Source organism: Pleurodeles waltl, chromosome 1_1 (genome assembly GCF_031143425.1).
Source record: "Pleurodeles waltl isolate 20211129_DDA chromosome 1_1, aPleWal1.hap1.20221129, whole genome shotgun sequence".
In the NCBI taxonomy this organism is placed as follows: domain Eukaryota; kingdom Metazoa; phylum Chordata; class Amphibia; order Caudata; family Salamandridae; genus Pleurodeles; species Pleurodeles waltl.
Window position 1 is genome coordinate 213,924,493 of NC_090436.1, and position 27,798 is coordinate 213,952,290.

Consider the following 27,798-nt stretch of genomic DNA (forward strand, 5'->3'; position numbering starts at 1 on the left):
AGGTGTCGCTGACCTTCAGCTAGCTGCTGAATCATATCCTCCAGAGTAGGTTTATCACCCATTCTGTCTTGCCTCTACGTACCACCTATGTACACATCCCACTTCTGACACCACTGTGGCGGGGCGTGTGTGTGTGGTACGGAGGACTCTGACTTGTTTAAGTGGGAGTACTTATTTATTAAAGAGGTTGTAAAAATGAGGAATGGAAAAACAAATAATGAAATATTGTAAGTGCACTCCACCGGACTTTCTCTTTAATGTCTCTTTTCTAGGTTCTTACTTGACTGGCGCGGTATCGTGCGGACTCCCAGGTATACCGAAAAAGGACAAGGAACGGAAAAAAGGTAAGTTGGGTGAGGGAATATTTCTGACAAACAACTAAAAAAAACGGCAGTGGATAAGTGGGAGAGTAGGAACACGTGTGGTTGCCCCAAACACTCTTAGTGCTTTCCCCATATGCTCTGCTGGTTTTAGAACGGTCTCTCTGGTGTCTCCCTTCAAACCCCCTCCTCAGACCCCTCCCGTCTCACTCCCCTCTCCCCTGTGCCCTTGTATTTGTACTGGGTTATGGCGTCCTTGGAACAAGGACCGTACCTTGTTGAGCCACGTCCCTCCGGGGGCGTGGCGGAAAGTGCTCGTCTCTCCGGATCCAGTCGAAGTTGCAGGCTCTCTGCAGGTTCCGTTAATCCTTTTGTACACGGCCCCGTCTTCTTCTGGGTTTGTCTCCGTCTCGCTCTCCTGTTCAGGGTCTTCTTCCGTCGCGGTCGATGCCGAGGGAAGCTCCTTCTCCTCTGCTCGGTGTCCGTCCTTCTTTTCAATGCCCGGGACCCGGAAATCCGAGTCACAGGTGTCTGTAGGCGTTCCCACGTTGCCATGGGAACGTGAGACTCCTCCGACCGGGGCGCGCGAAAGGCTCCAGTCGGAGGAGCTGGTAGGTGAGGTGGAAGACACCCGCCTACAGGGATATTTCCATCTTTGATATGACTTTCGAGAGTCTGAGCCCAATCCTTTACCACTGATATCACCGATGAACGACACAAATTGTCCTACACCTTAGGATATTATTACTCCTATTTATTGCTTCTAGGTCCATGTGACATTCTCCAAAAGAAAAGTAGCTATCGAAAATGCTTCTTGTTCCAACAAGGAGGCCTTGAGGCAAGTTCATGTCATTTCTTGATTGAATATAAGATCAATGTCCTGACAAATAATTTCAGGTAGATTTATACTTCTTAGTATGGAGGTTCCTTTGAATTCATTATGGTATTCACTTTATCATCTAGGAGGGTACACCTTTGATCAAACAATGTACCTGTACAATAAAATATTTTTTTTAAGGTAGTTTAAGACCAACTCCAAAAGGGAATTATATCACAATACTTTGAAGACCCCACGAAAGGTTAAGAGCAGGCTATAATCTCTAGGCCAAAACAAGTCATATTTTGCATGCAATATATTCAACTGTGGTAAAATAAGAAAAACTAAATATGCCCTAAGAATGTATATTGAGAAACAAATTAAACAGCGGTAGAGTCTTACTGACAACACACTACTTAATCGTTAGCACTGATACATAAAAGTACATAATCTTTTTGAAGGAACGTGATACCCAATGTTCTTCTGGGATATAATGGTGGCATATAACTGACATTTACTCAAAAGTAGAGCATCTGCAAGGATAACCAATAGGATCCAGTTCAGCATAATTTACTTTAAATGAATGGATTTAGGATGTCACAAGATGACCATTATCATACTTTCCTTTAATATTGGTAGTTGCTGTTATCAGTTAGTCATGTATATTACCAAATAAAAGTCTGCCAGCAGTGATAACACAAACTATATGAAGGGGTTTCTCCCTTATATGTATGGACGCAGAACCCTAACCTTTCACAATTGTAAATTTTTACAATATTTTAATTAATTAAACACACATTCACACGCACACTTGTTTGTACTTATCTGACTAAAAAACACCAGGATGCATCAACTGATTAACACTGATTAAGGCTCATAAGACCTGTAGCTCAGAATAACATTTTGCTCCACAAAAACAAAAGGCAAATATGGAAAAAACATAAGAGGATGCATAAAAGCCTAGGGTACGTCAGGTTTGTAACAAGAGACGACGCAACACTACTTTACCTTGCCTGGAAGGATGAGAAAGACATAAGGATCTAATTTCCAAGCATTTTAAGGAAGCTGCAGGTAGCTGTTGCCCTACTTTGAGGCCATCAGAAAGAGCTATGGAGAGTAGCCAAAGTATTCACGTAAATTTCTGTGAGAAGCTTGTTTCATGGCAATATAAAGAAAGATGCATATATGGCCATCTCCCACAAGAAAATCAACATAACTTCCCGTACTCAAAACTAAATTATTGTGGGCAGGAAAACAAAATTCCCTTTTTCTTCCAAGAAACGTGCCATCATCTATATTCATGCAGGGAAAGTACACCATAGCAATAGACTTGACAGTATGGCTACTTTTTGAATTGACGGAACACTGCATTTCCAGCAGTTGAGAAATGGATGTTCCAGCCAATGGGAAAACCCTCTACTACGGGGAAGAAAAGGAGCCCTCTACCTTCCTACAGGAACTATTGCAAGCCAAATTTGTCAAGCACATGGAGGTTTCATATCTTAACTGATCAGCAAAAGGACTACTTTCTTGAGACCCTCAGATGTAAGGATGAATTAGCATTTTAGCATCTTATTAATTCAGGATATATTTTTGTCACAAGTGTTTTTATATGTAGCTTTGCAAGACTATTTTGGTTATCCATCCTAATAGAGTTGACTGTACGTTTATCCTCTATCAGATGGATATTTAACTGACCTGGGGTGTTTTCGCCAACTATGCCGAAGGTGCACTGCCAGTCTTCATGGAGGTCAGTAGCAATGGCATCCTTCACATATTTTTTTAGCTGAACCCTTGCCCTTCCTGCTATCATCAAGGCATCTGATGCCCCTACCAAGTAGCATTGAAGTTAAGGGGGCAGAGGCATATCTTCTTACCAAAACAATGGCTGATTCAGTACAAGGGTCGACTTCTAGGAATGTACGATCCGGTTCAGGGGGTCCTGTGTTTTTGCTTTCTGTGTCACTTGAGCTAGAAACATCTACATAGCAAACTGAAGATAATAAGGAATCACCAGAAGAAGTCATTGGGCAGAATTAAGTGAAGGAGTCCCAAAGATTACAGATTTGAAGGGCCTTCATCAAAGTATTTAGTTTAGCTGCCTCCCTAGCAAGGGCATCAGAAATTTCATTAGATAACTAGTTATTCAACAGTGAACCTGGAGAAGCTGAGGTGAGGGATAAATCAGCACGAGTCACTTTTCTATCCTGGCACCATTATGACTGTGTCATCAGAGCAAGCGACGTAGAAATAAGTTTTCTCTTCAGAAGAGTGCCTCTATGAAGTGATCACTTGCATGTTTTTCCCCGACCTGCAGAACACTCTACCGGGCCTGGGAACTGGAGTTTTCAATCTCCTGTGTTTGGAAATCTCAGACTGTCAACTCAAAGGTTCTGATTAAATCATCCAATAAACCAAAGTGTTCTCCAAATGAACCTTCACTGAAACCAGAGAAAAGGTGGTGCAGCCTCTGAAGAGTCCCCTTTCATGAAGAGAATCTGGTGGCTAAACCCTCTTAATCGGTGGTTGTAAGGAACTGCCCTGTTGCCATTAATGTTCAGTGCTTAGATATTGAATGTTTAGACATCAAAATCTGGCTTGAAGTACAGTAAACCAAATAGCAGTGCGCTCTTTGATGCTGAATAGGTTTGCAACATCATCTCCGCTTTTAGCAGTGATTAAGCTGCCGACATGCCTCTGATCAAGGTTTATCCACTTGACACAGAACAGGAAGAGCAGGAATAATGTATCTTTTGTTCTCATGTCATGCTTCCTTGTAATTCCCTGGCAGAAGTAAGTAGGGCAATATTGAAGCTGCTCCTCATACATCCTCTCTGCTGGCTATTCATGGCATCTTCATATTTTCCATGAAACATTGTGCTTTTGCTGTTCTTGATGTCCTCCTGGAGATCTGTTGAGAAAATTCAAACTGCATGTGGGGCTTTCTCAACCATCTTTCTGCTACATATGAATAACTTTGCAAACTTAAAGCCATTATACAGAAAAAACAACCAAATACTCAAGTTCATAAAAAGTAAGCACTCACAGTATACCTGCAAAAAAAGGGATGCTGAGTGAATGTTGGTTTGTAGCAATGAAGAGTGGAAAGGTCAGATCCCAATATTCAGAGATCCTTTACACAGAAGCAGGAAACAAAAATTAAGCAACTGGCATTGAAGGGGCATAATATGATACTGAGGCTACCAGCTACCTTAAAGATGCTGTAGGGCTAAATTTAAATTTTTCTGGATTTGCTGCCTATCTGGCTCAATTCCCAAAATGGAATTGCCCTTTTAAAGAGGAACACTAAAGTTAAAGATGAGGTTTTCTTTAGCTTTATAACGATTTTTTAACAATTTTAAACATGGTAAAAAGGTATACAGTGTAGCTTATGATAACTTACTACCCTTCTCCATTTAAAACACCAGTTTAAAAAATAAACTATACAATATTAAACAAAAAATCTCCCAGGAGCCCACCTCCCAGTATTGGGCAATCTAGTTTTACAGAATTCAGCGATAAATGAGTTTAAACCATGCTAGGGCTATTAACAAACAAACCTCAAATGTGAGCACTGCAGGAAGGGGATCATTAACGTTCGAACTGCAGATAAGGCTTAACACAAATATTGATTAGTGTATCCATTGTTCACAAGGTTAGCAATATTTGCTACAGCGGCAATCATATGACCTAAACATGAACCAAAATGACTAGCATCCAAAAGATTCTGCAGTCAAAATATCCTTGTAGCAGTTTCGTTATTACCACATGGGTCATCTCCTACACAGGGGAATGTGAAGCAAATGAGTGAAGCTGGGGTTGGGAGAGGTAGTACCTTACACAGTGCTAGCTCATCAAGCATTAACATCTGACACAAAATAAAAACAGAAAAGGAGTGTTAAGAAACGGATCTGGAGACCAGGCTTACCAAATGTGGCTAGGCGAGCCCACTTTACTTCAATCCTGTCCATGCAATGTAAGGTTGGAGATGTTCACAGAATGCTTACGAAGCCTACTGAAACACTTGCATGTGGAGTACGTGCTATAGGACTACGTTGGGCTATAAAACTACATTTTTCAGCAATCCTTCAAATCTCCTGTTTGGAGACAGAGGTGGACATCTTGGATTTTTGGTCATAAATGTCCTTACATCTCACTATATCCTAGCTAGGCAGCTGTGCAGCAGTCAGGGCCCTTGCTTTTGGATTTGATAGGAGATCTGACTTCCTTTGGAATTTTCTGTAGGGTATTATTTTAATACAGATACGTATTCTACAAATCAAGTCATGTTGGAAAAAAAAAAAACCTTCGACCTATTTTTCTTTACATTTTGCTGTAATAGTTAGTCTTTAACGTTTATACATTTTCTTTTTACTTGGAGGGGTTGGGGGGTTGAAAAGGAATGGATCTACTTCTTGCATCAAGATATCTTTATTCATGACATGTTTATATACATTTGCATTTAAGGTGCAAGTGGTATTTACATGTGATAATGTTTTGCTGAGAATAAGAAATAGAAGGTATGCTTCAGAAACATTTCAGAACCTAACCCAATCAGTATCAGAAGGTACATATGTATGAAGCTGAGGTAGTTATTTTATTTTTTCGACCGAGGAGGCTTGTGAGCATTTAAGAGAACATTTATGTAGTAATATGCTTCAGTTTCAGGTAGGTCAGTTTCAAAGCAAGGACATCTCTGGTTACACAGAGATCTCTAAGTTATATGCATTCACTACTTTTTTTTTTTGTCCTCATACACCTCACAAAAACTTCTATATCCACCCCATAGTTGATCATGGCACCCTTTCAGAGTGAAGCTGATCATGCCAAGGAGCCTCCATTTCCTCTCATATAGACATCGAACGGTAGATAGAATATTCACACCAGCCAGTCTAACGAAAAAGGACTATGAGGAGAAATTATCATTGGACGTTAGTATACAAGACACTCACTTCCCTCCCTATTGCAATAAGGCCGTACTTAGCCTACTCGCCCCTTGAGCAAAGGGGCCCACATTTCCTCTTTCCTCTTACTTGAGCCTCCCACAGCCAAATCCATTCTTGCAATATAGAAGCGGGCCTGCAGCCAATCCTTGAGAAGAGGAGGGGCATTCACCGTCCATTTTCGACATATTTCCCTCCTGGCTGCCAAGATAGATTAGAAAATTAAGTTCTTATGAGCTTTATGTCCGTTGTGACTTTCACCACCTACCCCTTGTGTCTGCCCAAAAATAATCAGAGAGAGAGAATTTCCCATCTCATAATACTAGAGAGAAAGTTACACAGATCTTTCCAGAAGAGGTCCCCCACTGGACACTCATAATACATATGTATATCGGAAGCAAGCTGTAAGTCACATTTAGGGCACTTGATTGCCTTGTTACTATCTATTTTAGAGAGCCTTCCTGGGGATAAGTATGCTCTATATATAGTGAACAGATAGTTCCTCCGCAAAGACGCCGGCTTTACTATCTTAAACAGAGTTAGCATAGAGGATTCCCACCACTGCACAACTTTCCTTGCAACATATCCTTCCCCCAAAGGGAGACGGGCAGTGTAAATTCCCCATCCAATCCTTCTAATATCTCCCAATACCAATTTGAAACCCGCTGGAGTCTGGGGGACTCTGCTAACACACACTCCTCCAAAAGGCCAGCAGCCCCAAATGATACTCGAGATTCCCGTAACCAGCCTTTTATTTGAGCATATTTCAATCTAGAGAAAGCACCCCCCAGCTTAACCTCAAGGTCCTCCAGGGAGATTACCACTCCTTCGCTAAGTAGATCCCCCCGAGGTCACTATACCGGTCTTCTTCAGTGGCAGTGCTCAGACGTCCTTTAAGCATTCAGGAGAGTCCCAAATCGCTGCATAGGGGCTGTAATAGCTGTCTCCCACCGCAACCCTCAAATGTTACCAACTTGCTGCAAGGTCACGGAGGGTTTTCAATTTTATCTTCTTGAAGAATTTTGGATCTCCAAATTTGTAAAGATATCCCTTAGAGGCTCCACTGACAGTGCCCAGCATAGCAACATTACACCAATAGCCGAAGAGTCAGGAGTAGAAAACAGCATTTTTACGGGGTTCAGTTGGAATGCCTAAGCATAATAGTTTAAATCTGGAAGAGCCAACCCCACTTTTTCTCTGTTTCTCATCAATTTTTCCCATGAGATCCTAGGGCCTTTTGATGCCCAAATAAAGGAAGTAATAGCCTGTTGAAGCTTTAGCAAATACTGCTTATGCATTAGTAAAGGTATAGAGCTATACAGAAAATTGACTTTGGGCAGAATCATCATTTTTACCAAATTAACCCTCCCAACCAATGTCAGGGGGAGATACATCCATCTCTGAAGAGATCTACACCCTTCCTCTACCACTGGCTTTAGATTCCTCATTGCAAGCTGATCAATGTCTTGTGTAAATGAAATCCCTAAATATCTAATTTCTCTCTTCAGTTGTATTCGTCCCACCGACCTATGATTCCATGCCATAGCCTCTGTTTTCTCACTATTCACCCAAAACCCCAACACTTTACCAAAGTCTTCAGCTAAGGTCAACAGCGTGGGCAAGGCGGATAATAAATCCGCCGTATATATTAAGAGATCATCAGCATACAGGGACACCTTTTTCACTCATTACAATTGAAGGGTACAATAACCAAATTCCCTCTTATTTTCCTAGCCAGTGGCTCTATATACAAGTCAAACGACAGCGGGGAAAGAGGTCATCCCTGCCTAGTACCCCTTGTGATCTTCAAAGGCTCTTTAAGATTGCATTTACTAAGACTCTTGCAATGGGACCTTTATATATAAGACCTATTGTTCCACACAAATTTTCTCTTAGACCAACTGATCTCAAAATGAAAGCTAAGTATTTCCAGTTCACTCTATCAAAGGCCTTCATTGCATCCAGGGTAACTTCAGCCAAAGGCATTTCAAAAGATGTGGCCATGTCTATTGCCCCCACCAGATTATACGTCAATTTGTGTAGAAATCTACCCTTGATAAATCCTTTCTGATCTGGATGGATTATTCGACCCACCACTCTGCTGAGTCTGTCAGCAAGAATTCTAGCAAATATCTTATCACAATTCAGCAAGGAGATAGGCCTATAAGACTCACACTTAAACAGACTCTTACCCGATTTCAGAATTAGTGCAATCGTAGCCTCATTCCATGAACCCGGGATAGGGGCCTTATCTTCAAAAATCGCCGCAAATAATTCTACCAAAACTGGGATTATTAACTCAGCCATCGTTTTATAGAATTCCATAGGAATGCCATCTGGCCCAGGTGCCTTGACATCCTTACTACCAATCAGCACCTTCCTAATTTCCTCAGCAGATATCGGGCTATTCAAAACAACTTGCTCCTCTTGTGAGATAGTTGGGAGTATACCATCCCCCAACCGTTTACCAATATCCTCCTCTCTTACCGCAGACTCTTCTTTATACAATTAAGAGAAGAAAGACTGAAAAGCTGCCTCCATTGCCTCGCTACTTGATGATCTCTCGCCTGCTGGATTTATCTCTACTTCCTTAAGATAGTTCCTCACTAAATCCCGCTTGCATTTCCAGGCTAATAACTTCCTTGCATTCTCACCATATTCAAAGTGAGCTAGCTTAGTAGCCTCTACTCTGATGACCCTAGCTTGTAACACCTCCTCCAAATGAAATCTCAACTCCTTCAACTTGTTCTCCAGAACCTCACCCTCCACCTTCTTAGTACTCCCCAGTAATTGACTCCTTACTTTAAGCATTTCCTGTTCCAACTGAGAAGTAGCAACCCTAAATTGCTTATTCTTATAACTGGCTATGCTCATAATTGTGCCTCTCATAGCTGCTTTAAAGGTATCCCATACCATTGCCAAAGAAGCCGAACCCAGATTGGCTTTAAAAAGAAGACCCCCGTCTCCATTCGTAACTGATCGAGAGCCTCCAAATCTTGTAGTAACATACGGTCAAATGTCCATCTAGTAGCACCCGACCCTCCAGCCACCCTTAAATCTAATATCACCACTGCATGATCTGAGAAGTGGGAGGGCAGATAAGTAATATTGTCTACCAAGCCCTCGAGCCTCAAGTCAATAAGCAAATCTATACGAGAGACATGTATATATTTTTTATTGTAGAAGGAAAACTCCCTTAGATCTCCCTTTCTCTGCCGCCATAAATCCCTTAACTCCCACTCTTCCATCATTCCTCTCAAAAAGCGTTGAGATTTTGGAGTCCCTAATGACCTGCACTTCTCTAGTTTGTTATCTAGCACAACATTAAAGTCTCCAGCGATTAAAACTGGATCTGGAAAGTCTACTAGCTGTGAGAAACACTTTTCAAAAGGGCCAGTATCATCGCAGTTCGGGCTGTAGAACCCCCGCCACTGGAAATCTTCTGTTGTAAATTTGTAATTTAACTATAAGCCACCTACCCACTGGATCAGATCGTATCTCGAATAATCCTGCCTTGATCCCATGCTTAACTAATATAGCCACTCACCTGGTATTAAAATTATGCTCCGTGCAAGCATTGGAGTGTAGCCATTTTTGCTTTTTAAAGAGTTCAACCCCCTCTTCTCTGGTCAGATGGGTCTCCTGTAGAATGAAAATTTTAGCTGGGGAGTCTTGGATATTTTAAGATTTTATCTCTCCTGCCCTTTGTTCTTAAACGATTGGGGTCCCGGCATTTACTACTCTTACCAACCATTATCCATATTAGCGCATGTGACTACCGGTCGAGGACCACAGATGTTACTTTCCCATAGCACTGTCCCCCGACTTGAAAGCTGCCTGCAGCTCATCCGCAGCCTTCCCATCCCTTACATTGTACATCTTATTATTAAAAATGAGCGTAAGAGTAGCAGGGAACTTAAGTTGTGCAGAAGCCCCCAACGATCTAAACTCCTCTAGCCGTTGCCCCAACTTCCACTGCCAATTGATGGTGATCCTGGAGAGGTCTGATTTGATCTAAAAGGAAAAATCCTGCGCTTTTATAGTTCTCAATTTAAGTGCCTTTGACAAGATTTTTTTCTTCAGGCCACATGTTATAAAATTAATCAGGATCTTCCGAGGCTTGCTGATGTTTAGATTTTTCCTGAAGGGCTCTCTATGTATCCTTTCAATGTCCTGTGCAATTTCTTCTTCGCTCTCCTCTAATGCGAGCATGGACTTCAAAAGTGATCCTAGAAATGCCTTCAAATCATCTCCTTCTGCCCCTTCCGGAACATGCAGGACTCTCAAGTTATTTCTCCTTGAGCTATTCTCCAATTGTTCCAGTTTACTCTGGAGAACCTCTTCAGAGTCTTTCAAAGCCTGAATATCGACTTTATGCACTTAAATTTCCTCTTTCATAGTTCCCAACGTAGCTTCCAGAGCCTGAGTTCTCAATGACAAGAGATCAAACTTCCTTTCCAAAGCCTCACATTCCTCTATTATTTCTGCCTGATTTTTTTCAGATATGAAAAAACCTTTCCCGATATACTTAGAAAGGGAGAGTAACATGGTTTCTACTGAGGGATTATCAAAAGAAGCAACAGAGAGGGGTCCAAATGATCAACCGGGTCCTGACAAGGGACACTATCCTCCAAAGAACCCTGTATTACCCTTCAGACAGGAGGAGCCTCGATCCCAGCTGCCTGTGGAGAGGGGACCCCTTGTCCCCCGGACCTCACCCCCCCCCCCCCCCCAAACGCTGCCCCAGGACGGCTCTTCACCGGCACTTAAGGGAGTCTCCATTACTTGGAGGGAGCCCCCTAATCCAGAGACCCTTATATCAAATTGCTCCTGCATCTCTGTAGTGCCTTGAGAGTACCTTTCCTGAAAAGTCTCCAATTTTTTTGATGGGAAGACTTCCACCCCAGGCTTAAGTTTAAAGTAAGATCTCACAAAGGGGTAATTTTAGGGGTAGCGTTGCTATTTTGTTTGCTACCCAAACCTCTAGTCCGTTTTTTTAAGAGCCTGACCCAGTGCACAGGTAGGAACCGCTTCACCCCTGGGTCCCTTCACCCTTACCTAAACTGGCAGAGATAAAGAAGTTACCAGCAGTCTCCAAACAAAGGGTCAGAGACCCTCCTACCTTGTAGTTGAGCCCCGCTCCATGAATGGCCTCAGGACTTCCTGAAGTTCGTGCCGGCACATCGGTGCCGACAGGGAGCTCTTGCCCCGCCCTCACCCAGAAGACACGGCGCTCAGCACGGGGCAGTGTGGCTGCGGCCCGCCGTATTCTCCACCATCCCACGCATTCACTACTGAGAAACTTAGATGCAGAATATTAATGGCAGATTACCAAGACATCTTTAAAAACATATTTCGATCTGCAGACAACAATGTTTAGCAGATTGATGAGGCAGAGTGATAATACCCAGACTCTGTTTTACCTCTTATTCCATGTGTTTAGGGGATAAATGCAGTGGAGGGCGGAAGGGAACTGCTCATGATTCAGCACAGTGTTATAGTGCTGTTTGACAATTAGACCAAGTGCAACTTTTTTTACTTGATGTGTTTGATATCAGCTGCCAGTCCCCTTTCAGACAGTAGAGAAGGCTAATTCAGTAGTGACATTTTGTGTTATACTGCCGACTTACATTAAGCAAGCTAATTTATTGCACTGGTTGCCACTAGGACAATGGAGTTATTACACACAAAGAATTGCACCAGCACACTGTTTTTCAGGTGCATCAGAAGGTATAGTTTCTTACCTGTAACTCCAGTTCTCTTGTAGGGGGTATTTCCATGATAGTCATAAGCGTTGAATATTCCCCGCCCGCCTGCGGGGACCCCGGAGCAATTTTTCCAATATAACGTCTTTCCCTACCTACTTTCTTTCCAAACCCTTCCACTCCAGCAGAGAGGGCTCTCCATTCTCTAGATGTTAAGAGAGTGTTGAAATTTTATTTAGATAAGACCAATCCCCTACGGAGAACTTCACAAATGTTTGTTAATTATGGTACTGTCCGTACTGGCTTAACCACCTCCAAGCAATCAATAGCGAGATGGATAGTCTCCTGTATTTTATTTTGCTATCAACTAGCTAATAAAACCCTACAGGATAAACCTAAAGCACATTCCACCAGAGGCAAGTCGGCTACCACTGCTCTATTGCAGAATGTTCCATTATCAGAAATTTGTAAAGCTGCGACTTGGAGATCGGTTCACACCTTTACTAAACACTATTGCCTAGACTCTGATGCTAGGGCAGATGCTCAAGTAGGACAGGCTTCTCTTAGGAACCTCTTTGCTTGAGAGAATATTCTCTGATTACTCTATCTGCTCCTCCGCGGGTTATGGGATGGGCTTGCTATTCTATTCAATGCTTATGACTATACATGGAAATCCCCTACGAGAGAAGGTATAGTTTCTTACCTGTAACTCCAGTTCTCTCGTAGGGGTATTTCCATGATAGTCATAAGCAACCCTCCCACCTCCCCGGGGAAGCAGATAGAGGGCTTTATTAGATTAATACTTATCAGCCAATAACTACCTGCAAAAAAGAACTGAGATAACTGCCTCTCTAAGCATGATGGGATACTGGAGGACTGGCTCTTAAAGGCACAGTATCCTTTTTCTTCATTACTAATGGCAGCCTATGGGCTACACTGCTCATTTGTCAAGCATTTTAATGCTTTTACTTCAAGGACAATCTGAATGAAGAAGTTTGAACACTTTAGCCCTTCCTACAGGCTGCATGGGAACATTCTTAAGTGACTTGGCAGGCCTTTCTGAAGTAAGGCGAACATGGACACTTAAGAAGTTATATTGGAAAAAGTGCTCTGGGGTCCCCGGCGGCGGGCGGGGAATATTCAACGCTTATGACTATCATGGAAATACCCCTACGAGAGAACAGTGTATAATAGCTTGATAATGGAGAAACAGGTTTGAGTTACGCCTGGGCAGAATTTACAGAGTTCTGCTACGTGGAACTCTGAAAGTGCAGAAAAAAACTCTGCTGTGCTATGTGGAGTTCCGCAAGTGGCAAACTTTGGGTAAGGTGCATTGTTTGCATCGATTTTCAGCACAGGAGAAAAATCATGCAAACGGCATCACGCGGAGCGCCAGAGGGCTGTAACTTCTTTTTGCTGCTCAAGTAGATTTTCTACTCGAGCAGCAACTTCCTCAACGCGAGCGGCAGCCTTCATCACAAGCGGGCACGGCGTACCGCTCGTGTTCGGAAATCTCGCTCTCGCTTGCTAACTTACCGTTTTCTCTCGCTCACCAACATAACGTTGGCAAGCGCGACAAAAATATCCGCTCCGTGTCACTTTGTGGAGTGTTTCAGAACTCCGCACAGAGTGGGGAAAACTCCATGAACTTCGCCAGCTGAGCAGAATTCTTCGCCCACCCCTAGTTTAAGGTACATTTGGTGCCATGCGTTCAAGGAGAAGCTTTCTGATGAAAAAACAGGCCACATTATTACATGGTCTGATCTGCCCCTCTTAATGTAAGTCAGCATGGCAGGTGAAGGCACAAGCATGGACAAATTTTCTGTGAAACAACAAGATGATCAATCTGACTCAAAAGGTCAACATGGTGTTAAAGAGACAATTTGCTTCCATACACAACCAATAATAATGTGGCATGACTGAGACTATCATTGGCCAAAAACCTGCTACAAAGAGTGCACTGGCGATCAATTAATAGTGCATACTTCCAAACAAAAAAACAAAGAAGTGACAGGTGGTCTGCTTTAATTAATCTCAGCCACTGGTAATTACTCAAAGTCACATTTCAGTCCAGCTTTTTATTGCCCTCTGTGCCACTCTAAACAGGAACAAACTGCATGCAAATCAGACTTGGACCTGTTGCAACACGAACAGACCATCCTGAAATAAAAGTGATACATGGATTGCTTTAATTAAGTCATTATGATTACTGAAGGTTGCACTCATATATCTGTTTTTCCCCACTATTCACCACCCCACTGAGCGGCGGTGGTATATAATTGTTATAACACATGAGAAGTCAGACTTCAGTGCATATTTAACCTTTAGGCTGTTGTCAACCTGAAGGTCAGCAATACTTTGTGTATTCTTAACTGGAGACTGCACAATTATTAAAGATACACGAGAGGTGCAATTCATTTTATACACCTCTCTATTTCAACTCACACTACTTTAATCATTAATATATGTCCCTAATATGTTCTGTGCTGCAAGACTTATTGTTTACAATTCAGTGGGCAACACAGCACACCATTTGTTGTTTTTGTTGTCACTTATTTGCAATCTTTTGTCTGCTTAGCTCCCGAAGGTTCCCTTCCTTTCTTGTGTTAGCTCCTCTATGGCGTATGGACCAAGTACATGTGTTCTTCCTAGTCTTCTCGTCTTTTTGCAATGCACTAATTTCTCTTCTTTTTGTTTCAGTATTATTCTCTTTTGGCACTTTAGTTATGTGCACCCCCAATTGTACTACTCTAGGTCACTCAACTACACTCTGCCACTCTATGCCACTCCACTCCTCCTTCTGCCGCTCCACACTAATCTACCCCACTCTAATATACTCTTCCTTATGCCGCTCCACGCTAATCTACCCCACTCTAATATACGCCATTGCAGTTCACTTTACTACACCCTAATCTATTCTATTACATTTGACATCACCGCATGTCACTATTCTATGCCACTCCCCTCCACGCCACTCCAATCTGCTCTACAGCACTCCGCTCTACGGAACTCCATTCCTCGCTATTCTACGTCACTCCATGGCACTCTACCATATGTCACTACTCTATGCAACTTCACTCTACACCACTCAACACAATGCCACTCTCCGCCACTCCACATCACTCCATGTCACTCCACTCAACCCTATGCCACTCCATTTCATTCCAAGGTACGTCATTCCATTCCAATTGAAGTCAGTGTACGCCACTCTACACCACGCCACTAACATTTAGCTATGCTGAACAGCAGCCACACTGCTCTGCAACATGGCTGGAACACACTGGCAAAGTCAACACCTCTCACATTGGTGAAACCTATTGGCTTTATAATTGTTTTTGCAATCATTATAGATAGACTGTCATCAGCAAAATGTTTCTCACCTTGGCCCTGTGTCCGATCAATTGAGCTTTCTCTGGCAGAACTCGATCTTGTCAATGTCGAAATGGACAGAAGGAAATATTTCAGTGCTAGGTAAGCAGCACTAAATTCCAGCATGTTGATGTGATACTGTTTCTCCAATGGCAACCAACTTCCATGAGCAGACAAATATCCTGTGTGAGCTCTCCAGCGATCCAGTGACACATGTGTGACGACAGACCGGATTAAGGGGTTCCTGGAAATAACTCCCCAGCTAATGTTCCATTTCATGCACCACCATACAAGAAACTGAGTCACTCTGTGACACCACTAGTGTTCCGGACATTGATGTAGTGAACACATATATAGTTAGATACTGGCAACCAGAAAATGCACAATACAATACTGTGGAGGAGGGATTTGTCTGACTGATTGGGCTGGTGGTGTAGTTTGAGACAGAATGTTTAAATGTATAGATTACATTCTTTCCTCGGAAGGAGACATTTTCCCTGTATTGTGTCTATTGTGGACCACATTTTTTTCAGTTGTTTCCTTTTTCAAAAAGGTACATGCATTACCTGTTGTCTTAGACCATATATTAAGAACAACACTTTGGGGATATCGTTGCTTTTTTCAATTGAAGCTTCACTGTTTCTGCTTTAGATTTCATCAGTTGGAGTCACTCATTTGCATCTAAGACAAAGAGAGAGGAACATCCAGAATAATTTCTTGCCTTTGGTGAGACAGTGCAGTCTTCACCATGATGAATATCTTGTGGACAAATCAGCTTAATCCTTCACTTCAATGACAGTGTGATCAGAAGTAATCATCACCTATTTCTGCATTTCTTTAATTTCTATTTATCTTACCTTGGAAGTTATGTTACTGAGAATCCCAAAGCGTTCGGCCACAGTGGCACAGTAAGACTGTCGAACTTGATGCTCTTAAAGCAGTAACAGAAGTCACAGACTTTTATCCAATGTATCCATCCATTTGTTTAGTTTTTATAGAAGACTGGAACAGTTTCTAGAGGATAAGCCCTGTGGCATTATAACAGTTTCAAGCTGACGAGGTAACAAATGAATCAGAGGTTGGAGTCTGGGTGGAGTCCAGGAAGGCTGGACCCAAATCTGGGGGGGTCCTTACTTTTTCTCCTTACATCCACAGGTTTGACAGAAGATGGAGTCTGGAAGGAATGCACTGTGTGTCTACAACAGACCTGGAACCAGAGATATCATGGGTCGAGCTCATGGTTTCAAAACTAATGAGGTTTCATAATTCGTCGCTAATGCCTCATTTTAAGCTTCCTTGTTGCTCTATCAGTAATTGTAGAAACGTACCATCTTGCCTGGCATGTTACCCCATATATCACTGTATACATGTTGTTTTAGTCTATGTGTCACTGGGACCCTGCCAGGCAGGGCCCCAGTGCTCATAAATATGTGCCCTGTATGTGTTCCCTGTGTGATGCCTAACTGTCTCACTGAGGCTCTGCTAACCAGAACCTCAGTGGTTATGCTCTCTCTGCTTTCCAAATTTGTCACTAACAGGCTAGTGACTAAATTTACCAATTCACATTGGCATACTGGTACACCCATATAATTCCCTTGTATATGGTACTGAGGTACCCAGGGTATTGGGGTTCCAGGAGATCCCTATGGGCTGCAGCATTTCTTTTGCCACCCAGGAACCAGAGATATCATGGGTCGAACTCATGGTTTCAAAACTAATGAGGTTTCATAAATCGTCGCTAATGCCTCATTTTAAGCTTCCTTGTTGCTCTATCAGTAATTGTAGAAACGTACCATCTTGCCTGACATGTTACCCCCATATATCACAATCAGAGGTTGGAGTCTGGGTGGAGTCCAGGAAGACTGGACCCAAATCTGGGGGGGTCCTTACTTTTTCACAGGCCTGCCAGTGCAGCCTGCGTGAGATAACGTCCACGTTATTTCACAGCCATTTACGACTGCACTTAAGTAACTTATAAGTCACGTGTATATGTCTAACCTTCACCTGGTGAAGGTTGGTTGCACAGTTACTTAGTGTGTGGGCACCCTGGCACTAGCCAAGGTGCCCTCACATCGTTCAGGGCAAATTCCCTGGACTTTGTGAGTGCGGGGACACCATTACATGCGTGCACTATACATAGGTCACTATCTATGTATAGCGTCACAATGGTAACTCTGAACATGGCCATGTAACATGTCTAAGATCATGGAATTGTCACCCCAATACCATTCTGGTATTGGGGTGACAATTCCATGATCCCCCTGGTCTCTAGCACAGTACCCGGGTACTGCAAACTGCCTTTCCGGGGTCTCCACTGCAGCTGCTGCCAACCCCTCAGACAGGTTTCAGTCCTCCTGGGGTCCAGGCAGCCCTGACCCAGGAAGGCAGAACAAAGGATTTCCTCTGAGAGAGGGTGTTACACCCTCTCCCTTTGGAAATAGGTGTGAAGGGCTGGGGAGGAGTAGCCTACCCCAGCCTCTGGAAATGCTTTGATGGGCACAGATGGTGCCCATCTCTGCATAAGCCAGTCTACACCGGTTCAGGGATCCCCTAGCCCTGCTCTGGCACGAAACTGGACAAAGGAAAGGGGAGTGACCACTCCCCTGGCCAGTACCTCCCAGGGGAGGTGCCCAGAGCTCCTCCAGTGTGTCCCAGACCTATGCCATCTTGGAACCAGAGGTGTTGGGGGCACACTGGACTGCTCTGAGTGGCCAGTGCCAGCAGATGACGTCAGAGGCTCCTTCTGATAGGCTCTTACCTCTCTTGGTAGCCAATTCTCCTTCCTTGGTAGCCAAACCTCCTTTTCTGTCTATTTAGGGTCTCTGCTTTGGGGAATTCTTGAGATAACAAATACAAGAGCTCAGAGTTCCTCTGCATCTCCCTCTTCACCTTCTACCAAAGGATCGACCGCTGACTGCTCAGGACGCCTGCAAAACCGCAACAAAGTAGCAAGACGACTACTAGCAACATTGTGGCGCCTCATCCTGCCGGCTTTCTTGACTGTTTCCAGGTGGTGCATGCTCTGGAGGTAGCTTGTCTTCACCCTGCACCAGAAGCTCCGAAGAGAAGCTCCGAAGAAATATCCCGTGGGTCGACGGAATCTTCCCCCTGCTAACGCAGGCCCCAAAAGACTGCATCACCGGTCCTCTGGGTCCCCTCTCATCCTGACGAGCGTGGTTCCTGGAACACAACAACTCTGTCCAAGTGACTCCCACAGTCCAATGACTCTTCAGTCCAAGTTTGGTGGAGGTAAGTCCTTGCCTCCCCAAGCTAGACTGCATTGCTGTGTACCGCGTGATTTGCAGCTGCTCCGGCACCTGTGCACTCTTCCAGGATTTCCTTCGTGCACAGCCAAGTCTGGTTCCCCAGCACTCCTTCCTGCAGTGCACAACCTTCTGAGTTGTCCTCCGGCTTCGTGGGACTCCCTTTTGTGACTTCGCGTGGACTCCGGTTCACTTCTCTTCCAAGTGCCTGTTAGTGTACTTCTGCGGTTGCTGCCTGCTTCTGTGAGGGCTCCCTGAGTTGCCGGGCACACCCTCTGTCTCCTCCTCCAAGTGGCGACATCCTGGTCCCTCCTGGGCCACAGCAGCACCCAAAAACCTCTACCGCAACCCTTGCAGCTAGCAAGGCTTGTTTGCGGTCTTTCTGCGTGGGAACACATCCGCAAGCTTCATCGCGACGTGGGACATCCGTCTTCCAAAGGAGAAGTTCCTAGTCCTCTTCTTTCTTGCAGCACTCCAAGCTTCTTCCAACCGGTGGCAGCTTACTTGCACCCTCAGCTGGTATTTCCTGGGCTCCTGCCCACTCTCAACACTGTTGCGACTATTGGACTTGGTCCCCTTGTCTTACAGGTAACTCAGGTCCTGCAGAATCCCCCTATCACGACTTCTGTGCTCTCTGGGGGTAGTAGGTTCACTTTACACCTACTTTTCAGGATCTTGGGGTGGGCTATTTTTTTAACCCTCACCGTTTTCTTACAGTCCCAGCGACCCTCTACAAGCTCACATAGGTCTGGGGTCCATTCGTGGTTCGCATTCCACTTTTGGAGTACATGGTTTGTGTTGCCCCTATACCTATTTGCTCCTAGTGCAATCTATTGTAATTCTACACTGTTTGCATTACTTTTCTTGCTATTACTTACCTAATTTTGGTTTGTGTACATATATTTTGTGTATATATCTTATCCTCATACTGAGGGTACTCACTGAGATACTTTTGGCATATTGTCATAAAAATAAAGTACCTTTGTTTTTAGTAACTCTGTGTATTGTGTTTTCTTATGATATTGTGCATATGACACCAGTGGTATAGTAGGAGCTTTACATGTCTCCTAGTTCAGCCTAAGCTGCTTTGCCATAGCTACCTTCTATCAGTCTAAGCTGCTAGAAACACCTCTTCTAAACTAATAAGGGATAACTGGACCTGGCACAAGATATAAGTACCTCTGGTACCCACTACAAGCCAGGCCAGCCTCCTACAGTAATTTCACAAGGCAAACATCAACCACAGCTGAAACCCTATGAGGAGAAGACTCTGGAGATCTAGCAGACAGCACACTACTATCCAAAGAGCAGCAGGTAACTCTTCTAGAGATAGAACATGACCTGATTTTCCTTATCTGGAGAATGACCTCTCCTTTGAGTGATGAGAATGGTGGTCCTTCCATTCTTTCTCACTGGTTTATCTTCAGAACAATGGTAATGACATATTTTGGTTCACCCTTGTCACGTGTCCACAGCTAAGTGGAGAAAAAAGTATCCACAAGAAAATGAACAACAGAAGTCAAGCCTAGTCCTAAAAGACAATAACATGGAAAGAGGTGAATCCTTCTGGCAGCTGATAGACTGAATCATCCACTGCTACTCTAACGGGAGGGAGCACTTCAGGAGAGGATTGAGGCTCTGAGGGTGATAAAACATGCAGGACAGGCCTCCAAGCCCTGACCTTTTCACTAGAGATCAGCTTGTGGCCTCAAAGTCGAGGAAGTAACAGGAGGACCCGTGGTAGACTCTGATGCGCTTGGTGTCAACAATGACACCAACGGTGAAGAAACACCTGAAGCCAGAAGACAGGCTCCAAACACCCTTTGCACCTTGACGTCAACCATCTCAACCTTAAATGCCTCAAATCTGAGGGAGAAATTGTTAAGGATGAGCATCTAAACCAGGAACGAGAATGGAATGACTTCAGGAGAGGCCCGAGGGCCCCGCTGAAGGGCAGGTATTAGACCTGGTCACATCAGGCAAAGAAGAAGGAGACAACTCTCTTACCCCTGTGGAGCTGGTGGGCTTCAATACTGAATAGCCTAATTCTACCTGCTTCCCCAGAGACAAACTTGCTCCTTGTCCCAAACTCATGGCATGGTGGCTCAACTGAAAGAGGAGAGGGCAAAAACAGGCACCAACTTAAGAAAAAGAAAGTAGCAAAAAAAGAAGGCAGACTGAGAAAAAGATGAGCTAAGGAAAAACATGCAGGTTTTTAACCAAAATGAACTTTGAAAATACAACAATGTTTGGCGATCCTTCTCAGGTGATCTAGTAAAACAAACTGCACTACAGACCTTTCACTGCATGTCTCACAGCCTCTGAAATTCCTTAAAGGTGCAGAACCAAATTACCACAGTATGTGTTCAGCCTATCAGAGACTTGAATATAAAAAAGTCTCAATCACAATGGTGTTTTCATCCAAATCGATTGTTTAATTAATTTCGCTAATTGAATTAACTTTTTAAAACCACAAAAGTATAAAAAATCTTATACGCATAATCCTCTGTAAAAATATTTTAAAAAATCCTGTATAAAAGATTCTGTATATGTGCAGCGACAGTATATGGCTATCGATATTGATATCAGTCTTCACATCCCAATAACAAATACTTTCATGCAATCTCATTTTGATCATGACAGCTCAATATATTTAGCCACTCGTGATAAACTCCTCCAACATCTTCAATATTGCAAATGCCACCACCTGCCATGTTTCTGATGCAAACATATGTGAACATATCTAGGCTAAGATCCATGCATTGGCTGCCCGTGAACTACGAGGTCTCCTTTACAGCTTTAGCTATTGTTCACAAAGCACTGTACCCCTAGTTTCTGGCCATTGACTAATGGTGATCTGAAACCTGGCCTTTTGAATTAATAACTCCCCCCATCCCTCTACACCCTCTCTCCCTTCCCTTTTCTTTTTTGCTCTTTCGGGAAAGCAGCCCACCTCCAGCAGTCATTTTCTTGTGTGTTTTAATTTCCTCTGTCCTGCTGCTTTCATCCCCTTACGATTTATTTTATCCTGTTGGGTTTTACAATTTAGTTCCAATGAGCTTTGACACTGTACTGCATAGAAATAAATATAACCTTGTTTAACATTAATATTTTATTGGGAAAATGGATATGTCATCACTTAATACTGTTAATAACAACATGTGGCCAATCATACTTACCTACAAGGACTTAAGATCAATGTTTTACATCCACAACATGATCTCTTTTCTTAACTGCTTGGCAAGTTCCAAAAGAGGATTAAATAATTTGGTGAGGCCACTGATTCCCAGCAAGTCCCTGGACCACAAAATTGCTGCTAGGAATAATTGATAAAGAAGCTAGAAGGTCTGCAGGAAGGTCTTCGAATAGGTTTGGTAGGAAGCTCAAAAATGTACAGCGAGTGAATGGAAATGGGTACATGGCCAATGATTATCCTGCTAAAAGCTTTCCATTTATGTTATGAAATAGTGTACAGGTCACACATAAGAGGACAGGATGACAATCGTGTCAGGTGTGGATTTGACGACCTTATGAAAGCGGGTGCAATTGCGAATACCAATTTAGGTAGTGGAATCCTGGTCAGCTGTCCTCTTTTAGGCCTCTTTCACTTAGGCTGTATCAGGATTTCACTGACCTTACTGCTGAAAAGGTCCTGTCATCGCCTACCATGCATTCATACAAGTTAACATACAACTGTAATAACATACTGTCTAAATGTTATGTTATATTAAATTTTGTACGATTGCAGACATTAATAAGATAAAACAAAAGAAATCCTTTCCTTACACTACACTTACTATGTTCACGAAGAATTCCATGACTATGCGCTCGGCTATGTTGTTCCAAACTTAGCTGCTGCTGCTCATGCAAATCCACAGGAGTAAGATTAATGCCCGTTCCTTCAAGGTACAGCCTGATCCTTTGACGCCACTGCCATCTATGGGGAAAAAAAATATTTAATAAGCAGTATACCTAAAACTTACATATGGATCATTCAAGTTTAGGTAAATGGAAACATTAACTTGCCATCATAATTTAGTTCAGTCTACGTATGATGGGTTCGGAACTAAATTTGCATTAACACAAAAGGCATGCAACAATAAACCAAACCGGGGTGTGTGGCCACAGTGGCAATGAAGGAGGGGAACAAAGGGGGACAAGATGTTGGCCTAGCTGGCCAGGAAAGGAGAAGGGCCAACAATGGATCCCAGCGTTCTGTATGCGGAGGGGAGAGCAGGTGAAAACACCTGCAGCAATAGTTCAGACCTTTACTGGCTATCTTCAGACGCTTTATACTTCCACGCCTCTCACAGAAGGCGATGGAGGGCATGTAGGGCACTGTGCGGGTTCTCTCAGTGCCCAGTTTGGGATGGGAGTCCCGGGAATCGCTTCAGGAAGTGATTACAGAGAGTGAAAGTGTGGCAGCCTTGGCCCAGCTTAAAAATGGCTTTCTCCAGAGTTAAGTATATGAAGAGCAAGATATTCATGCATTTGCATGCTCTTTTTTGTGAGGCTCCATCGAGGGGTGAGCTTCCCTGCAGGTTGTATTGATCCATAAACCCGGGAAGCCCTTGGAGGACTGCGTGGTGGCTGCGGATCATTCCGGGTTTATCCCTTAAAGGTCTATGCGCCACAATCCCTGGAGGCTCTTTGGATGTCTGGCTTAGCAGCTTAGTGTCGGGTAACCACCCCTCCTATTGTTGTTGGATGCCAAGAAGGTGTTTGATTCCCTGGTGTGGTGATGCCCGTTAATGCGGCTTTGGACCAGGGTGCTGGGCATGTGTACTGCTCCTAAATCATAGGCCAACAGCGAGGCTAAACGGGGCACTATAGGAGGAATTTGAGTTAGGTCAGGGCACCCGTGAGGGGTGCCCCGTTTCCCCGTCACTGTTAGCGGTCACTATAGAGACGATGGTGGCCTTGGGTCGGCAAGATGCACAGTTGCTGGATCTCCACTAGATGAGGACTGGGAGGTTGTCGTCTCTTCGTATGCGGGTGATATCCTGCTCTACCTGGCTGATCCGGACTGCTCGTAGCAGAGGGTTATGGAAAACCTGTGTGGCTTTGTTTTTTCTTATCTGGCACAGTAGTCAACTGGTGTAAATATATAGCGTGTTTACTGTCTCACTGGATGGTGCGGGGAGACTGGCCCGACAGTTTGTGTGGTCTAATCTCGGCTTCACCTATCTGGGGTGGCGCCTTGTTAAAGGAGAGGAACGCAGGGCCGATACTGCAGAACCTTCGTAGGGATGTGGAGGATTGTCAGCAGCTGCCTGTAACATCGGGTTGAAGGTAACAACAAGAATACGATTCCTGAGTTAACTCGTATGTTTATTGTAGAAACGTTATGTTCTTCCGAAGAGAAAGCATCCCGACTTCCGCCTCCCTCTGCAACCGTCCTCTCTCCACGGCAACATCTTCTCATTCTCTCGCACGCTCACACATTCTCCATTCACATCCTCGCGCTCACACATTCTCACATTCACATTCTCGCGCTCACACTTTCACAGAACCTGAGTATAGGATATCACACTTCTCCCTTCCTTAACACAAAACAATCAGTAACAAAACATGAATATTTAAAAATACAAACTAATTATAACAAACTACAGCACTTTTGAAAACAGGTACTTCACAACAAGTTATAGTCTAGATGTGACGGAGGTTTGACGGATCTGTTCGATCTCACATCTGATCTGCATGACAACTCTCTATTGGTATCCTTCCGACTACTTGAGTCTGAGTTCTGTGTAGAGACTCCAACGGCCTTCTTATGAAATACATCTCTACACAAGGAATTGGGATCTCCTCTAAATTTGACAATTCTATTCAAATTCCAAATTCTATTATCATCGTTTTCACAGCATTGGTAAATAATTTCACAACCTTCATGGGTCCAGAGAGTTTCTTTTTCATCAGAGGATTTCTGATAAGAACACAATCACCAACAATGATTACAGTTTTTTTCACAGCATGGGTCCTATCAAAATTAATTTTACTCTTCACCCTCTTTGCACACTCCCTAGATATCCTCTCATCATTCACCACTACCCTACCTCTACCATCAAGTAGGTTATTAACCCATGTAGGTTCCAATTCAGAATTTCCACGCCTACTTCGAAACAGGGCAAAAGGTGTCTCCCCTGTAGACGTGTGAGGGATATGTCTATAGACAGACGTTTTTTTTAACACTTCTTCCTTCCAGTTCAATTGGTTATCCTTAGCAATGGAGATGGTTTCTTTGAGAACCTGATTAAAACGTTCCACCATACCATTACACTCAGGATGGTACAGGGTACAGAGTTTGTGTTTGATACCACACCCATGCAAAAAATCATTAATTTCTCCTGAAACCAACTGTACTCCATTATCCGTGAGAATGGTAGTGGGTATGCCTTCTTGAATTATTAACTTTTTGATAAATTTAATCACCTTGTTGATTTCGATACTTCCAGTAAAACTTACCTCAGGCCACCTTGAAAACATATCAATAACCACAATCACGTATTCGGCCATGCCACCACTATGAATGGGTCCTAAGATATCTAGTGCAATATCTTGCCACGGACCTTTTGGTGTTTCCTTAGTGATCATGGGTTGAACACAAGGTTTCAAAGCCTTCTCACTCACTGCACACTGTAGACAATCTCTGACAACCCTTTCAGCCTGAATGTCCATCCCTGGCCACCAATAGGAGGAACGCAACCTCTCTTTGGTTTTTGAGATGCCCATGTGACTATCATGAGCCTGATTTACTAATTGACTTCTCACACTACTAGGGGGAACCAACCTCGTACCTCTCAATAACAGTCCATCAACACAAACCAATTCATTCCTTACATTCCAAAATTCTGCACTCCCACCACTACTTTGTTTTTTAGTCCTCCAATTATCTTGTAACAACTTGCTGACTTCTTGTAGCACCACATCTCTCAAGGTTTCTTCACGCCATTTGGCCTCTGGATTATTTCAAAACTGACTTCACACACTCGATCAAAACATTCTGTATCATCACACTCCAGACCTTCACTCTCATAGTTCCTACTTTCTGTAGAAACTAATCTAGATAAAACATCAGCCGACAGATTATGCAAACCAGGAACATATTCTACGACAAAATCGTACTCCTGTAATCCAACAATCCACTTAGTGATCCTGCTTGAGACAAAATCAATTCCCTTAGAATAGAAAACTTGACATAAAGGTTTGTGATCAGTCCGCATGACAAAAGAAGCTCCCCACAAAAACTTTTTTAACTTCTTAATCGCCCAAAAGACCGCCAGTGCCTCCCTCTCGATCACAGAATATTTGCTCTCAGCACCTCTAAGACTCCTAGAAATGAAGGCAATGGTGTTTTCTGGATTTAAACCACCTTGTTGTAAAACTGCTCCCAACCTTTTGTTACTGCCATCGGTCGTCAAAATAGAACGCACATTAGGATTAAAATTCTTGAGTGCAGGCGCTATCGTAAGAGACTCCTTGAGACTACAAAATTCCCTCTCACACTCATCATTCCACTTGTAATCAGCACCCTTTTTTAGCAAGTTTCTCATGTTAAAACATGAACTGGCAAAATTCCTGACAAATTTACTGTAAAATTCAGCCATACCAAGGAATCGCACTATTTCCTCTTTCGAAGTGGGGGAAGACAAACACCGAATAGTGTCGACCAGTTCTTTCTTGGGTAAAACACCCCCACCAGAAATAGTGTGCCCTAAATAATCAATGGCCTCCACTCCAAACTTGCACTTCTCAGCCTTTATAGTTAGACCACTTTCTGTAAAAGTTTTAAGCACCTCTCTGAGTCTTGTCATATGTTCTTTGAAGTCCTTACCATATACTAGTATGTCATCTTGATATACACATACTCCACACAATCCTTTCAACACACGTTCCATCAACCTTTGAAATACGGAAGCAGCAGAAATCAGACCTAAAGGTAATCGTACAAATCTGAAGGTGCCATACGGAGTAATAAAGGCTGTGTAGTTTCTACATGATTCATCTAGTTCGACTTGGTGATAAGCCGACGTGAGATCGATTGTAGAAAAGACTTTAGCTCCTGAGACTGTAGACAGCAATTCTGTAATGTTAGGGAGAGGATACCTATCCACAACAACACACTTGTTGAGCTTGCGGAGAGCCACACAAAGTCTAATCTGGCCATTAGCTTTCCTTGCAATTACAATGGGAGCCAACCATTCTGTGCCCTCTACTTCTTCGATTATTCCTTGTTCCTTTAGCTTCATCAGTTCAGTTTGAAGATCATCCCTTATGGAAAAAGGTACACTCCCTACCTTGCTGCAAAAAGGAACAGAACCAGGAAACAACTTGATCTTGTGTGAATAACCTCGCATGCACCCTATCTTATCGCTAAATTGGTTTCTGAAGTCTCGACGAAGAGTGGAAATGAAATCTGGATTTACTTCAGTGTTATTTACTTCTCTCACACACGGCAGTTCCTTAAGGATGATAGAAGGAGAACTGTTGGGGTCAAGCATCACCCCCAAATCTCTTTGATGCCACCAACTAATTATGCTATCCCCTTTGTTTGAAACATACTCCTTGCCCGTGGCGAAGCGCTGAGCATATTCAAGTAAACCTAGGAAGTAACCATGTAGTTCTATGGGTTCTCCGCCATAAGCGCATGGTATGATGTCAGGCTTGGAAAGTTGAACCTTCCCTTCTAGATGTTCCTGAAAAAATTGATTGGATATTATTGTTATTTTGGCGCCAGAGTCAAAAAGCATTAAGGTCCTTGCCCCTTCCACCAATACATAATCTACAGGACCCTTAACTTTGCAGTCAGAGATTTGTAAAGCAATCTGACCACACCGAAAGTCACATACCCTCTGAGTTTCATCAAGGTCATTATCAATGGAGTTGACTGACTTCTTAAACTTTAATTGGTTGCAAACTGCAAAGAAATGACCCTTCTTCTTGCAGTACGAGCAGTAAGCTTTAGAAGCAGGACATGATTTGTCGTTGGCAAGATGTCCTTCTTTACCACATCTAAAACATCTTTTATTGACGACGGACCCTTGAGAGGAATTATTGGGTCTACTGTCTTTCCCCACTACAGACACCTCCTTGTACTCTTGTTTCTTCATGACCTCAACGCACTTTACAGAGTGTTCAATTCTTTTTGCAAGCAGGATGACCTCGTCTAGATGTGGATCATCTAACAACCATAGCTCATCACGTACTTTATCCATTTTGCATCCTAGCATGAATTGATCACAAATTTGTTCATCAAAAGTAGAGCCAAACTTGCATGAGGAGGCTAAACGTCTCAAGTCCGTTAAGTAATTCTCAACTGTTTCTCCTTCAACTTGTAGTCTCCTACCGAAATAGTACCTCTCCAAAATTGTGCTGATTTGG

General features: G+C 43.3%; 1 protein-coding gene across 2 annotated transcripts in view; it reads right to left on the reverse strand.

Annotated features, from left to right (window-relative positions):
* Positions 1-27,798, reverse strand: part of NADK2 (NAD kinase 2, mitochondrial) — a 547,365-nt gene that overhangs the window by 238,330 nt on the left and 281,237 nt on the right. For both annotated transcript variants that reach the window (XM_069221023.1, XM_069221015.1), the window contains exon 6: positions 22,215-22,354. In XM_069221023.1, the coding sequence (XP_069077124.1) occupies positions 22,215-22,354 (140 nt within the window). The remainder of the gene's footprint in view (positions 1-22,214; positions 22,355-27,798) is intronic.